The sequence below is a fragment of the Echeneis naucrates genome, chromosome 24 (genome assembly GCF_900963305.1).
Source record: "Echeneis naucrates chromosome 24, fEcheNa1.1, whole genome shotgun sequence".
NCBI classification, from domain to species: Eukaryota; Metazoa; Chordata; class Actinopteri; order Carangiformes; family Echeneidae; genus Echeneis; species Echeneis naucrates.
This window is the reverse complement of record NC_042534.1, coordinates 12,775,947-12,788,635: the sequence shown is the minus strand read 5'-3', so window position 1 is coordinate 12,788,635 and position 12,689 is coordinate 12,775,947. Positions and strand designations below refer to the sequence as shown.

At 36.8% G+C, this 12,689-nt stretch overlaps 1 protein-coding gene across 1 annotated transcript; it reads left to right on the top strand.

Annotated features, from left to right (window-relative positions):
* Positions 1-612: 612 nt before the first annotated feature.
* opn8a (opsin 8, group member a) lies at positions 613-11,032 on the top strand. Its single transcript, XM_029497113.1, has 4 exons — positions 613-685; positions 5,316-5,609; positions 7,715-8,040; positions 10,640-11,032. The coding sequence occupies exons 1-4, from the start codon at positions 613-615 to the stop codon at positions 11,030-11,032; spliced, it is 1,086 nt and encodes a 361-aa protein (XP_029352973.1).
* The last annotated feature ends 1,657 nt before the right edge of the window (positions 11,033-12,689 follow it).

Below are 12,689 nucleotides of genomic sequence, written 5' to 3'. Positions count from 1 at the left end.
CCACACACACATAGGAGAATATATGTACACACATATATAAACATTGTATTCATGGTCAGCCAGTGGCCTGGTTTGCACCTTAAATCCTCATGACTAAGTCATTAATCCCATTCTATCTTCAATTCAATCTTGAATTTAAAACATAATAGGAAAAAAGCTTTGGTCTCTTCTTAATTTAGTTTGAAGCCTTAATGTAAGTGATGAAAAGCTGTGTGCGCATGTGCGTGCACATAAGTGTAATGTTTTTAAGTGATTGTCAGTAATTATAATCTGCATTAGCAGGGTGTATGTGTTGGGGGGAGTCTGGGTGTTGATGGTTGCAACTGTGCGCATGTTAGTGTGATTTGTGTGTGGAGTGGAGGCACTCAATCATTTGTTCCACTACATACTGTTAAATTGTCCGTGTGTCTGGTTTTCATGCCAGCCAACACCTGATGTGTTAGATGCTGCGCGACACACAGAGAATATCAGGGCTGACAGAGACAATTGGACACGATATGCCAAGTCTTTTAAAACTGTAACACAGGTAGTTCTGGGACTGGACTTCAGCACATGTTAAAGGTGTTTATAAAATAATTTTTTCTGCCTGTTTTTACCATTGACTGGACAAAAATGGATGATAGATACATGTCCAAACTATCACCTACTATTGATTTCTGGGCTGGGTTGTACCTGGTGATAATTGGTAAGTACATGGCTTTCATTGTGAATCGGTTTTGGACTCTGGCTGATATTCTTGGGTTGCTCATCTTTTCACTGGCCACCAAAAGGCATAATTAGGATGCATAATCTCAGATCAAGATGCCTGCTTTGGTCTTATGACCACATAATTTGTGCATACATTGTCATGTGTTTGAAATGTTACACATTTTGTGTTTTTGGTGTGTGTGTGCGTGCGACAGCCTTTACCCTGAAGAGATGCTCTGTCACTTTCAATGCCAAAAATGGCTCTTGACTCCATACTGTGGAATGCGCTGCAGTTTTCCACGGTGTAATAGAGAGGTAAAGCATGATCTGTGACAGCCTCAGTCCACAGGCCACTGTGATGCAATCTGGGTTAAAAAAAAAAAAGAAATGATTAGTCACTGAGGACTTATGTTCATTCAGTAGCTCTATAGTATTCATGTATATGAAATGACTATACAAAAGATGCTTAACTAAAATAATAACAATTTGGTTATTTTCAATAAATTAAATAATTTCAACAATGATGTTCATACTCTCTATGTGCTGATTTTCCGAGGGTACTGTCAACTGCCTGGAATTACAAAACTACTACAGATGAATGAATATGACATTTAGTGCAGTGCTTGTACAGAAAAAGCAACATTTGCAAACAGAGATAGCAAGATAGAATAGCAGCTGAATCTAGTTTAGAATTTAGTTTACCAAGTAGATTTCAAAACCAGAAAGAGGGGCAGGGGGGATTCATTAAAGTTGTAGCCTTCTCTTTCTATTGATAGCGAATCTGCCCCCAACAACAATTCATGTTTGATGATGACATTGCATATGCTTTCACTGCAAAAAAAAAAAAAAAAAAAACTGGCTATATACTGGCCAGTTATTTACACATTTCAATTGTCTGAAGCCTACTTTCACCAATACATTCACAGAATATGAATACATGAAGAAATTATGCCTTTTAGCCACATATAAAACATTAGCAAATTTACTATTTCAGTTTTTTTTTTTTTTTTTACAATTAACTTGTAGTTCAGGTTTTACCATCTATAGATAAAACCCACATGCATTACAGCTGCTGATTCATACCGTGGCTGTTTAAAATGATTCCATGGCTTAGAGCCCTGACGCATTATTTTTTTGCACTTAACGAAAGAAGAAAATATTGAAGTTATGGAGAAAAAGCTCAGCAGTTTAATATTGTTAACAATGTTGATTGAACATTGGCACTACATTCACGTATGTCTGTATTGAGACACCAGTGATTAAGCTAGCTTTAAGTCCAACGACAACTCATGATATGCTCAAATACAATTCCAAAATATCGACGTCCTTTCATCTAAATATACTTCTTAATTTTAATCCATTCATTTAAAAAAAAAAAAACAAAAACAAAAACAATAACAACAAACAACTCGAAATAACTAACAGCCGGATGTTTCGTGGAAGGTGCAGTTAGCATTAGAAAATGTTTGGAAATGTAAAAAAGAAAACAAAAATAAAAGCTATGCTTTATGAAGTCACTTAAGAACACATAACAATAATATGAGGGTATTTACCTGAAATTTGGGAGCCATTTACAGTCCTGGCTAGCGACGCTAACTCTGTGACCGTGTTCGTCGTACCTGACGGCGGCCATGTTTTCCTCCCAGCGACTGGACTGTATGGGCCGGCTACCGGAAGTGGCCGCTAATAACTGTTCACGTGAGCAAACACTGCGCAAATTTTACACTAATGTTACATACATTTACTTTTTTTCTGTCAGGCGGGCAGCAGAAATAAAAACTGTAAACCAACTGATATTCATTATTTTGAAAGTGATCTTGCCAAAATAGGTTTACTACATTTGTAAAATTGGGTAAAATTCAACTGATTTAATACAGGAGTTGTCTCCATTAGGGTAGTCAGAAAGATGGCTGAATACAGCTTATGTGCTTGCTGACAATGAATTAATTATATTATTTTGCCACTTGTATGCAAAGCCTGCATTGACTTAACAGACACCAAACAGTCAAATTATCCAGTATCAGGACCAGGATGCAATGAAAAATAACATGGAATCAACGTATCTTGCTCTCTTTTTCCCAGCTTTAAATATATCATATGCAAGTCCTAAACATCAAAATAAAAAAGCCATTCAGCTTTCCCTCATTTGACCAATAGAACATATCAGGATTACGTTGTGAGACATTAACAGGCTCTTAGGTCATTACTCCATTTGCAGTACAGGATGAAATATCAGAGTCAGGTGGGTGACTCTATGAATCTTGTAGAAATCTGCTTCACTGGCTCAAGGAAGAATAACAGTGCTCAACTGAGCAATCTGGGCTCCTTGGTTTTGAGATAACATGTTAGATGTTACATTATCTGTATCTGTTTTATGATCTGTTTTTGTCTCAGCCAAGGTGAGAAAAAAATCAATAGATAACTTAAGCGAGATGCAAAGTCTAATGAAAAAGATTTCTTCTAACCACCCAGTAATTTTGGTCTTTATTCTTTAGATAAGCCTTTATGAACAGCACAGAATCATGTCTGACCCTTTGAAGTTGCTGGGTACTTATGAGTGCAATGAAAAAAATCTTATTATAGTGACATTCACTCATCACATTCACTTAATCACAGTTGTACCGTTCAGAAAGGGTCATCTAAATGGACTGCAATTTGGACTGTACAGCACTACAGCACTTTCACTAAACATGGGTAAATTTGCTTTACTCCTCATCAAAATAAGAGAACACGTCAGACAAAAGCTTCTTATGATTAAATTTCATTCCTAACACTTTAAAGAAACTAATCTTGAGTTTTCATGCTGAGTATCAGTTTTTGCACAACCCTAATGAGAGCCTCTCAGTTAGTGCATCAAACTGAAATGTCATTCACATAAATGATTGCTGAGTGAACTGCCAGAGAAAATATCCAAAGTCTTTTACTAAATAGAAAAAATACATTAAAATTAAATAGAATGTTTTAAGAATTAGTTGGTTCTTTATCAACCTTTCCTGCAGTAAAATTGTATTATTATTCTGTGGGAGTTGTCCCCCATGGTACATTGGGTTTCCAGTGCTTTTAGTCGATATTACACCACCCATCAATGAAATGTTACATTTCATAACAGAAACAGGGGGTATAACAGAAAATAATTGAGAAGCACTGAAATAACTGATCTTTCGTAAGATACGCTGGATGAGAACAGTGATGGTTGCCAAGGCAACAGAAAAGGCAAAGCTGGGGACAACAAAGAAATACCTTGAATCAGTCTCATTATTGAATTCAGTAGAGCTTTCACACATTGAAAGCATACCACATGAATGGTTAGGGTATTTATTCAGTCTGTGTCTCTGCAAAGGATATTACAGTCAAATAAGCAATACAAATTCTTTATTTTCCATTACCGCGCCTTTACCTCGGATAAGCGGATGGATGGATGGATAATGTGTGGCAAGGTCTGCAGGTCAAACCATGTAGTTGCAGCATGACATCATCTAAAATCAGCTGATTTGGTTTTATTGTAATGATGATGCTTCACATCATGACTAGGGTGTGAGTACAGATCTTTTGCATCAAGGATGCTTTTGTAGAGAAAATTCCATTAGTACGACGAAGGGACAAAAATCTCCTTTGCCTTTTTAGAGATTAAAATAACTATTAAAAAAATTAACAAATGCCAGCACCATGTTGCATGTTGTAACAATCACATTTCCTTGACCTTATGCAACAGAGCAATATTATGTAAAACAGGTTGAACCCAGAGCAGCTCAACCAATCTCTCTAATGGAAGAGACATTAGCTGTAATTTAGTAGTTAATGGCACATAATTTTCTATTTTTAGAATCCCACTATAAGCATTTTGCTGCACAGCAAGTAAATCAAAAATAAAAAAATGTAGTTTACATTTTATCTGAATACTTTTGATTTTGTTGATTTGTTGTCAGTTTATTCTTTATATTTATTTATCGTGATATGATAGAGAGAGCTGCTGAATCATATGCACTCTACAACAACCCTGTTAAAAATATCCAGTGCAATAAAGCTAGAACATTTTCCAGAAAGCTGAAAATCAATATTTCATAGGCTGAATTTCAGCTCACGGGGTTTATGCTGTAATTCAGTTCTCACATTTTTATTACATTTCTTTAAACTTATGTTATTATGATTAAATCCTTTTACAACTTCTGGTACATAGATTTCATAGCCTTAGTAAGAGCCAGGCTAGCTGTTTCTACCTGTTTCCACGCCAGAAAAATTGTGTCCCATTCATTATAAGGAGATAAGGTATCTATCAGTTCACATTCACTTTAAACTACATTCATCAACTGAAGGCAGCTGCTTATCTTTAAGAAACAGAAGGAGAGAGAAAAATGGTTGAACATAATTAATATTGACAGATGTAATGGAATAAATGTCATGATGTCAATGAATTCATGTTTGGATGTAATCAGTGTACAGCGTTCACAAAGAATTGGACTCCATTTGGGAAGGAGTGGAGAGAAGATTTTCTTTCCTAAGTGAAGTAAATAAGTTAACATCTTTCTATACCTCGATCTGCATTTTGTTCCCACTAATAAGTTAAAAAGGATTTCTTTGATGAAGCAATTTTTATTTTATTCTTGCTCTTTTCTTTTTTTCTCATGCAGCTGTCCTTTCTGTCTTTGGGAACATGGCAGTCCTGATTAGTGCAGCCCGTCGCATCTCCCTGCTCAAAGCTCCAGAGCTGTTGACTGTGAATTTAGCCATAACAGACATTGGCATGGCTCTCAGCATGTATCCTCTGTCCATTGCTTCAGCTTTTAATCACGCTTGGGTTGGAGGTGATATTTCTTGCCTTTACTATGGCCTGATGGGGATGATCTTCAGTATAACAAGCATCATGACGCTAGCTGTGATGGGATTGGTCAGGTACCTGGTAACAGGAAGTCCACCAAAGACAGGTAGGGTGAGCTCAGATTGCATTTGATGAAGATGTGAGTTCTAATGCCTGTATGGTTTTACTGAATACCATTTGGCTTTGTGCAAACAACATTGTACCCTGTCAAAGAACGTAGGGAACAAACACTGATCTAAACCTGGACACCAAATGATGAAGAAAGTTTTTTTGTTTATTTGTCACTTACATTTTTATTGACAAATTATTGCATCAACAAAAACAAATGCAAATACAAACAAACTAAAGAGAAAGCTACCCGGGGAGTACACAATATTCTGAAAATCTCTTGCAGATGAAGAAGGCCTTTACATTTTTGTATCCTAGAATATGACCTACAAGCTTTGTAGATCCAGATTTTTTAGAATCCTTTCTGCTATACTGAGAAGGCTCTCTGCTGAAATCCCTCCACTGGCTCTGAGAGCTTCAATCTTTGAAGAGAGTTGGTTTTAATAGAATCCCAGGCTAGCAGGACAGACGCATGATGTGCTGAATAATAGACATGATTCATTTCATAGCTGACATTTACACTGGTATCAATTTGTTCATCTGTCCCAAGCAATCTCTGCAGATGTATACACATATTTGCCAAAAGGCCTGCAGTAGTAAATAATCTTACAAAGAGTAAACATTGCAAACAAACACTTTGTATAATGATGATTCATTTAATGATTCATTTTACAGTAATCCATAAACTTCCATCTGTTCCCTCTGGGTGCTAAGCCAATCACACCACAGGCTTGCAATATGTTGTTGCATCAGCATTGCTCTATTTGTCATGCTGTTACAACAGACACAGCATCAAATATAAAGTGCATTGTCATAGTGATAATTAGACTGAGACATGTTTCACTGAACTATGATCTTAAACATCCCATATAATAAATAATTTTTAGTAAATAAGTGCCCTTAGAAAATATATAACCTTTCATTCCTTTATTTAACTTGATTTTAGACACAGTTCCCAAATAAAAAGAAATAAACAACATTACTGATGACGAATAAAGATAAATGCAGCTAAACTTCCCACAAACATTTGCAAATGCACCCCACAATATCATAAATGAATGCAGACTGCCTAAGACCATATAAATGTGACTCTCAAAAAAAATGACAAATTATCACTGTGATAGCTGGACGTCAGGCTAGTTTTCAGAGAATAACTTCCTAACACTCCAAGAGGACACTATAATGAATGCCAACAGGCCTCAGATGCTCTTTAAGACAAATGGCTGGTGTGATGTCAGGTGTGAGGTGAGACATCACTTCAGTGACCTGCTAAGTGATGTCTACTTTTAATTACAACTAGCTGTGCTTGCCTTGTTTGCCACTGCCACACTTGAACACTTGTTTATCTGCTGTAAACGACAGATTTCTCTGAAATTAACTGTATATGAATTCAAAGATTCTGGTAAATTGAACGTAATAACAGATTATATGCCATGTATTTTTATTCATAGATGATAAGTTGGAAGGTTACAAAGTGAAACAATCTACTTCATGAAATTGATTAATGGCATCCCTCACTATGTTAATATACAGCCAGAGAAAGAACTAACAAAACAAACCAAAGACTCTTGACCATCCAAGATACTCTATACTACAAATATGAAAGAAGCATAATTTTTAAATAAGTAAATTAGATAAAGTGCTATTACGACATGAGAAGAAAGCTTATTTGGCAATTTGAACTGTATATCCATGTGCTTTTCTTTGATTATATAGTCATGGCAGAGCATTTTGTGGCAGCAGCTCTGACGCCTTACCCAGGAACTTAATTTTGTCAATTCATATTTGAGCCAGTGTTCATGTTTGTATGAGGATTATGTCCTAAACTGCTGCTCAGATTGTTTTAAAGGTCAAACAAAACACAGGCTTTCCAAGTCAAATTGGTCAAATCAATTCTCTGATATGTCTCTGACAGAGTTGTAATAGTTCAGCTTTGCTATTGCATGCAGACTCCTCACTTACTGTAGCTGCTTTAATATACAAAACATCAGAGAGGAAGAGTAAGAATATTCTACAGTACAAAGTTATACCCTATCGACTTGAATCACAATCAGGCTATTGAGACAAAATACTTAACAAAATTTTAAATCTGTCTCCGCACAGGTATCAAATTCCACAGGCGAACCGTCAGTATTGTAATCAGTGGGATCTGGCTCTATGCTGGCCTGTGGGCCTTGTTTCCACTGCTTGGCTGGGGCAGCTACGGACCAGAACCATTTGGACTTGCCTGCTCAGTAGACTGGACTGGATATGGGAAGTCCCTAAACCACTCCACCTTCATCATGACTCTATCCATACTCTGCACATTCCTCCCCTGTTTGGTCATTGTCTTCACCTATTTTGGTATTGCCTGGAAGCTCCACAGGGCCTACCAATCCATCCACAGCAATGATTTTCAATACGGAAATATTGAGAAAAAAATCACTCTTGTAAGTATAAGACAATCAGTAACTGACTTGATCCTTTTAAGTTTCTTGATTTGATTGGAATAATCATATGGAACAAGGAATGTTCTACGTCGAAGGCTTATGGTAAATGATTGAAACAACAACAAAAAAGAAATATATGTGCATGTGTGTTTAAGTTTCATCTTTCAAACCCCTATTTATATGATATTGACCAAAACATAACACATTTATTTATGTTTTTACCAACCTAAATGAGAAAGCATACACATCCATCAATGCTGGGAGAAATATCTCAGCACAATTGATTTTATGTTGGTGATTAGTGACACGTTTTTGGACAGACTTTCAATATCCAGTTGGTTTATTTTTCACAAAGATGATCTTCACAGACACCACATCAAACCAGAGAGAGAACACATCATCAGTTGTTGCAACCTTCAAGTTCTATCTCTGTAACATTTGACTGCTAGATGGATCTATTTGCTTGTGTAGATGAAAACGTAGAAGGCCAAAAGAGGGAAAGTTATTAAAAGGATGGGATGGTATTATTGTATTTTCATTTTTCCTATTGTTAGTGTAAATGAGCTCAGCCAGACATAGCACTAAATTGTATTTCAGTTGGTTGCTGCACTCAATCAGGAACAATACAATTTAAAATTTAAAAGATTAACAATACAATGAACAACTAGCTATCTGAGTAGTGTGGCTATTATAAGATAATACAGCAAATGGGTATACTTCACAATTCCTCTATATTTGATAACACATTCAAATAGAAGATGTAGTGAAATGAATGTGCTGCATGTGTGAAGTATTCATTACATAGCTGCACGTCAAAACAGCAATCCTTATTTACTGCAATACTGCTAGATAGCAGTAGAATCATACAGCATATTGATCCCACTGCAGCAAACCTTATCATCTAACCTATTGCCTCTGGGGAACTGGTTTGTGAGTTCTGAATGATTTTATTCATGATTATGGAAATATGGTTATCTGCTTTCTTACTGAGAGTTAGATGAGAAGATTAACAGCAGTGGCATGACCTGTTGCTCAAGATGAATCTAGAGCCAGGAGATTATCACTTCTAAGCTTTATCAACCTCCAACTATTCTTTGCAAGTGAAACACACACAACAACAACACAACAGCCTCTCCTTATGTGTTTTATTTTCGCTGAATAGCCCCATTTCATATAAATCTTCAAACTGACCAGATGCTGGATGAAAGCTGACAAAATGCAAAATAAATCAATTTTATCTGCAGTTAAACTTTGGTCTTGCTGTGGATGAAAGTGAGTGCAGGAAAATTTGGACAAATTCACAAAGTAAGTCTAAAGGAAATGCATTAAATCAAAGTAATCCACTCTGAAGTCACTTTGAGACAATTCCAACCACATTATGGTCACATCTGCTAGAACCTGCCCATGAATGAGAAAAGCTCTGCTTTTCCTCTTATTAAAAAAGCAGGACCCTTTAAACAAATGGCTTCATTACTGAGGGGTCAGGGTTAGGGTTAGGGATTGCTTCTCATGAGAGTGGTGAAAGTCTTTTGACTCTAATATATGCTCAGTCAATTTACTATCAGGTATTTCCAAGACTAGACAAAAGCCACTTTGCGTCTCCACTTACCATCTCCATGATATAGTAGCAGCTTGAAAGCACAGTACTGTATTGTCCATCATCTTTAAGTGGTTGGAAAACATTCTTTTTGAGCCTGGATGTTTTTATTTGTTGTGGTGGTTTCTACCATATAACTATGTTATTAATTTTACGCAGAATAGCTGCCCGTTGATAATTATCTTGGAATACCTAATATCTGATCTGAAAAAAACTCCCATACAGATCAATGGCCAGAAAATATGATTTCTATGGGAATTTCCACATTTGATCACCCATGAGGTAAATATGGCAAAACTGATATTCTGAAGGATTCAAAGAAGGAATCTCCATCTCTCTGTAACGTATGATGGGAACACAGTAAGTGGAACTTGTCAGAGGGAAGCCATTAAAATGCTTCCTTTGATGCCCATCAGGACTAATTATCTCATTCCATACATAATATGCTCAGCAGGAAAAACATGTTCAAGGAGATGAGCTGTGGCTAATTTCTACTCATCACCTCCATTTAAATCACCAGCACAACAGTGTTCTAATGTGTTGTGTTAGCCAGGTAACTATGGTTTCGCAATTGCTCACAACGATTGCAAATGACTTCCCCCACCTGCAAAGAGAGCACAATTACCACAGAGTAATATGCACTGTCAGAAAGTGAAACAAAGTCAATAATCAATCAAATTTTAACCTTTGAATGAAACCAGGTACTTCATGCACAGCAGGATGACCCATTAAAACCCTATCCAGCTGAATTAACATTGTAAATGTGTTTTTTTGTCACAGTTGGACAGGAGCAGGTTTTCTGTAAGTGCTGTAACAGCTATGTAACTGCTCCTTAAATCTTTTTCTCAGCAAGTGGCTTTTCTTTCTTTCTTTTTTTTTTTACTATTTCCATCCCTCTCTTAATTTCTTACTAAATTTCTCTTACCCTATTTCTCCTCTACTGGGCTTATATCTTCCTCACACCACTTTACTCCCCCTTTGCCTCCTTTCTTCTTATTGCAGATGGCTGTGAGTATTAGCATTGGCTTCCTTATTGCCTGGATCCCCTATGTGGTTGTCAGCTTTTGGAGCATGTTTCACTCCGAGGACCAGGGCCTAATGAATCCTTTTATCACCCTATTACCCTGCCTCTTTGCAAAGAGCTCCACTGTATACAACCCTTTCATATATCTAATCTTCCGACGCTCCTCGTGGCATGAACTCCTTCGCCTGCAGAGACTGGTGTTTTGTTGTTCTCATCATGGGAGTATGCCTGCTGAAGAGGCAAAGGTGGAAGGTGAAATGGTTAAAGCCTCTGACTGCACTATTTTTGGAGATGGGATAGACACAACCTGTGAGGGTTCAATTGGAGCTCCTGGTGGACAGCGTGGAGCTGCGACAATGACTGTGGGTTAATCTTGATGCTGAAGAAGTGGACGTTCTACATTCCACTTTCTTTAAGCTGTCATTTAAGGTGCATTGCTCAACATTTTGGGAAACGTTCCCTTTTGTGCTTTTTGAATTGTGAATAAAAACGCATGTTGATTAATGTAAATGCGCGCTGATAAGTTTACCACAACAATAAAATCCACCTGCTATCACCTTTAAAGCTTGCAAATTATTTAAAAAGTCACACTATTGCCAAGTCCCGTTTTGTAGGCCTGGTGCTTCATTAAATTGATCTGCGGATAGCCTTACCTTTTTAACACAAGGTCATTTTAAATGAGCCACCCTGAGCAACCACAAAGAAGTTGATCATGTTTTCCATGTGAAATCTTAGTAGTAATTTGCTTGATTGATTATGATGAGTCCAGCAGTAAATTGACAACTCCATTTTGAGAATATGTTAATTTGACTGATCATAACTAGCTACCCTAGGTCTTATATGTATAAGTGCTTTTAAGTGCTAATGGAAATCCTCTGAAAAAAGCAAATTACCCCGTCAATATGATTACACAAGCTTATAACTACATCATTAATGGCTGGGTTCGAAGATCCTTAAAGCAATGCTCTACATAAAAAACCTAATACTTGCAGGTGGTTTGATTCAGTTCAGTTCAGTTTTTCCTTCTTGTATATGAGATAAGGATGTCATCATTTGGTTGCCACCTCTGCTTTTGTTTTAACTCCCTTCTCTCTGCCCTCATCTGTCTAAATATGAGGTAAAATGAATTTTTTGTGTAATCTTTACTTTGAGGGCGTACAATGACATCCCCTTTGAATTTTTTGCAGCATGGAACTGTAGAATTTTCTTCTTTCCTTGCTTAAAAAAACTTCAGTGAAGCCTATCATTATTCAAGGACACTGACCAGCTCTTTTTTGGCCATTTCACTCAGCTAGGGACATTCTCAAACAAGACCTCCTATTCATGAGTCCTTTTTCGCCTTGCACAACTACATACATACATACATACATATGTATCTCGGTCCATAGTAATGATATTTAGTCTTCAGATCTGAACTGTCTCCAGAGACTTCTGCTTGAGTCTCCATCTCTATATCCCATTTTTATCAGAAGAACGCTTTCCACATAGGCCTCAAGGACAAACTCAAATTTTGAATGTGATGCAATGTTTTGTTTTGGTTGAAAACTGGCTGTGGCACTGAAACACTGTGTGTCGTCAATGCCACAGCTAAGTGGTTTTTGTTCTCGCTCTGTTTGGGGTTTTGTTTTTTTTTTCTCTCAATCAAACACACACACACACACAAAAGAGAGCTTATGCTGCATTCTGTAGGGAATCATAGTGCTTTCAGAATTCACCTCTGTTTACATCCCTCCAGGAAAAATTAACCCCTTAGCATCAACAGTTGCAAATTTGCAACAAACAGTTTCCATTACGGAAAAGCAGAGACAACATGTGTATTGCATATTTGATACGCACCTTTTTGTTTTGTGTCAATGTTATGATTCAGTGTGAGCTCTTGAAATGACATTATAAAATAGTTATAATAGTTGGTGTTATAGTCAGTATACTGAAAATGATTTTGTGGCATCAATAAAACTATCTCTGTCTCCTGAGACAGGAAAATCTGTTTTATGACTTTTTCATTACTATTGACCACTAAGGCCTGTT

Excerpts from the sequence above, each read along its gene's own strand:
- opn8a (XM_029497113.1), top strand. The coding sequence starts at position 613 with ATGGATGATAGATACATGTCCAAACTATCACCTACTATTGATTTCTGG. Across the intron at positions 686-5,315 it reads GTTGTACCTGGTGATAATTG|CTGTCCTTTCTGTCTTTGGG; the intron begins GTAAGTACATGG and ends TTTCTCATGCAG. Across the intron at positions 8,041-10,639 it reads TTGAGAAAAAAATCACTCTT|ATGGCTGTGAGTATTAGCAT; the intron begins GTAAGTATAAGA and ends TTCTTATTGCAG.